Raw genomic sequence first — 2,972 nt, 5'->3', positions numbered from 1 at the left:
TTGATGTTGGGGACTAAACAGAAAACCCAACTTTTTATGAATGGACGGATGGACAGCTGCTACCATCCCAGCTGGGTTAAAGATATGCTCGACAAAACGTAAGAAGTGTCTTCTGCCATTTTGCCCAAAGAGGACTGCTGCTAGAGGAGAAGAACTACAGTGGTGGTGGTGGTGCTGGTGGTTTGTAGATGCATAGCTTAGCTTAGAGAATGCACTCCTTTCTCTGGAACAAAGGATGCTGCCGCAGCCTTCACTTGAGAACCTTTTATGCACCGTGAGCAAGTGCACCAAAGAGAAAAACCTAGCCTATGCTTTGCGCTTGCATGTCTTCATGCGCGAAAATGGGCTGGAAGCTCATAGATCACTTGGTAACTACCTAGTCTCCATGTTGGTGGAGGTTGGAGGCATGTGCAGTGCTCAAAAGGTTTTTGACAGATTGGTCTGCAGGAGTGAGCGTTCGTGGAATTCTATCATCAATGGTTACCTCAGATGTGGGAAGTCAAGGCATGCTCTCACCCTGTACCAGAAAATGCAAGCAGATTCTTTACAGCCGAGTGGGTACATGTTTGTCGCCTTATTGAGGGCTTGTGCTAAGCTGAAAGATGTAGAACGAGGCCATGAAATACATGCTGAGATTGCCAGAAATGGGTTATTGAAAGGTAATGTTTTTGTTGGCAACGCGTTGGTCGATATGTACGCCAAATGTGGCTCACTGGCAAAAGCACAGGATGTGTTTGACATGCTTTCAGTTCGAGATGTAGTCACATGGACTGCACTGATTTCAGGATATGCACAACATGAGCGTGGTGAGGAAGCACTGAATTGTTATCAAAAGATGCAATTAAATGGTGTCTCTCCAAATGCTGTCACATTCGTGTGCAGCTTGAAAGCTTGTGGCAGCATTGGAGCCACAGACAAGGGCAGAGAAATACATGCTGATATTGAAAGAAGGGGGTTGTTGAAAACAAACCAATTTGTTGGCAATGCACTGGTTGATATGTATGCCAAATGTGGCATGCTAGCAAAAGCGCAGGAAGTGTTTGACAACGTTCTAGTTCATGATGTAGTTTCATGGACTGCATTGATTGCAGGTTACACCGAGCATGGCCACGGTGAGGAAGCACTATGCTGTTTTAAACAGATGCAACTCGAGGGTATCGCTCCAAACGCTGTCACGCTTGCTTGCAGCTTGAATGCTTGTGGCAGCATTGGAGCCACAGATGAGGGCAGGAAAATCCATGCTGACATTGAAAGAGAAGGGTTGTTGGAAAGAGACATTGTTCTTGGGAGCACAGTGGTGGATATGTACGCGAAATGTGGCTTGCTAGCAAAAGCACAGGAAGTGTTTGACAAGCTTCCTGTTCGAGACGTAGTCGCATGGACTGCCCTCATTGCAGGATATGTGCAACATGAGCGCGGTGAGGAAGCACTCAATTGTTTCAAGCAGATGCAACTCGAGGGTTTCTCTCCAGATGCTATTACATTCGCATGCAGCTTGAAAGCCTGTGGCAGCATTGGAGCCACAGACAAGGGCAGAGAAATACATGCTGAGATTGCCAGCAAGGGGTTGTTGAAGACTGACATTGGTCTTGGCAACGCATTGGTCAATATGTATGCCAAATGTGGCTCACTATCAAAAGCACAGGAAGTGTTTGACAACATTCCAGTTCATGATGTTGTCTCCTGGACTGCATTGATTACAGCATATGCCCAGCTAGGAGAAATTGAAAATGTTCTTCGCATCTTCAACAGAATGAGAGGAGAAGGCAATAAGCCAGATCCGGTAACATTTGTTAGTGTGCTTAATGCTTGCAGTCATGCAGGTCTGGTAGATAAGGGCCAGACATTCTTTGAGGCCATGAGCGAAGATTATGGCATCACTCCAACTCTCAAGCACCACACTTGCATGGTTGATCTCCTTGGACGGGCTGGCCAATTAGACGGGGCAGTAGCACTGATGACGAGAACACCATTCCATCCTAATATTGTGATGTGGCATACTATGTTGGGTGCTTGCCGAAAGTCGGGCAATGTGGAGCTTGGAAGACAGGCCTTTGAACAGGCAGTGCGACTGGATGAAAAGGAAGCTGCAGCTTATGTTTATATGTGTAACATCTATGCAGATGTTGACATGGGGGAGGATGCAAAGGTGGAGGCGATGAGATTAAGAAAACAAGCCAGGGTGTTGGTGGTGGACTGACGCTGGCGGGATGGTGCATTCGTTTTTTGGTTGGGATTAAATTATCCCCCTCAAAATGCAGGAGCAAGGGTTTGCTGCATATTTGAGTTGGGTATTACAGGACATACCTGATGATGCTAAAGAAAAAGCATTATGTGGGCATGGTGAGAAGTAGTTCTGCATGCCACAACTTTTCACCAGAAATTAGGCATACACAGAGCATGTGTTTTAATTAATACGTCCAAAGGAACACTCATACGTCTTGTTAAAAAACATGCGGGTTTGTAGTGACTATCATTTCGCTATGGGTAAACTGTTCAAATCAGGGATGGTAACTGCTTCCATTGCTTCCACATTGGAAAGAGTTGTTGTGGAGACTACTGGTGATGGTAGTGTAGTGCAGTAGCTATGCCTTGCAATGTGAACCAGTACTTCAGATACAATACTTTGCCTTGTCGGATTCGAAGATCCCAGACACGAGCAAATACTGGACAGAGCTAGGAAAACGGTCTGTGGCACTACTTGAGTCAAAACGGAACTGGTAACCCAGCCTCTTCTCTTGTTAGTATCTTCCAAGACAGGTACGGTAAAATAGAAGGTTTTCAACATTGTTTGGGTACTACCAAAGTATGGCATATCCATATACATGTACACATCATATCTAGATGCAAGTGGATGTAGATTCAAGTGTCATTATCCAGGTTCATTGTGTGCCCCTCACGGAAATTCTTGTCTGCTTTAATTTATTAACCAACAAGATGCCCCTTCTGATAAGGTTTACATTAGCAAAAGG

The 2,972-nt window shown here is 45.3% G+C and overlaps 1 protein-coding gene across 1 annotated transcript; it reads left to right on the top strand.

Annotated features, from left to right (window-relative positions):
- Positions 1–235: 235 nt before the first annotated feature.
- On the top strand, positions 236–2,585 carry LOC147639680 (pentatricopeptide repeat-containing protein CRR2, chloroplastic-like). The gene is made up of 5 exons (XM_086822061.1): positions 236–893; positions 1,092–1,460; positions 1,704–2,149; positions 2,262–2,343; positions 2,506–2,585. The coding sequence occupies exons 1-5, from the start codon at positions 236–238 to the stop codon at positions 2,583–2,585; spliced, it is 1,635 nt and encodes a 544-aa protein (XP_086678187.1).
- Positions 2,586–2,972: the final 387 nt, after the last annotated feature.

The sequence above is a fragment of the Cibotium barometz genome, chromosome 3, assembly GCF_041138505.1.
Source record: "Cibotium barometz isolate CiBa-2024 chromosome 3, ASM4113850v1, whole genome shotgun sequence".
In the NCBI taxonomy this organism is placed as follows: domain Eukaryota; kingdom Viridiplantae; phylum Streptophyta; class Polypodiopsida; order Cyatheales; family Cibotiaceae; genus Cibotium; species Cibotium barometz.
The sequence above is the reverse complement of the archived record's forward strand: the minus strand, read 5'-3'. Positions and strand labels throughout refer to the sequence as shown.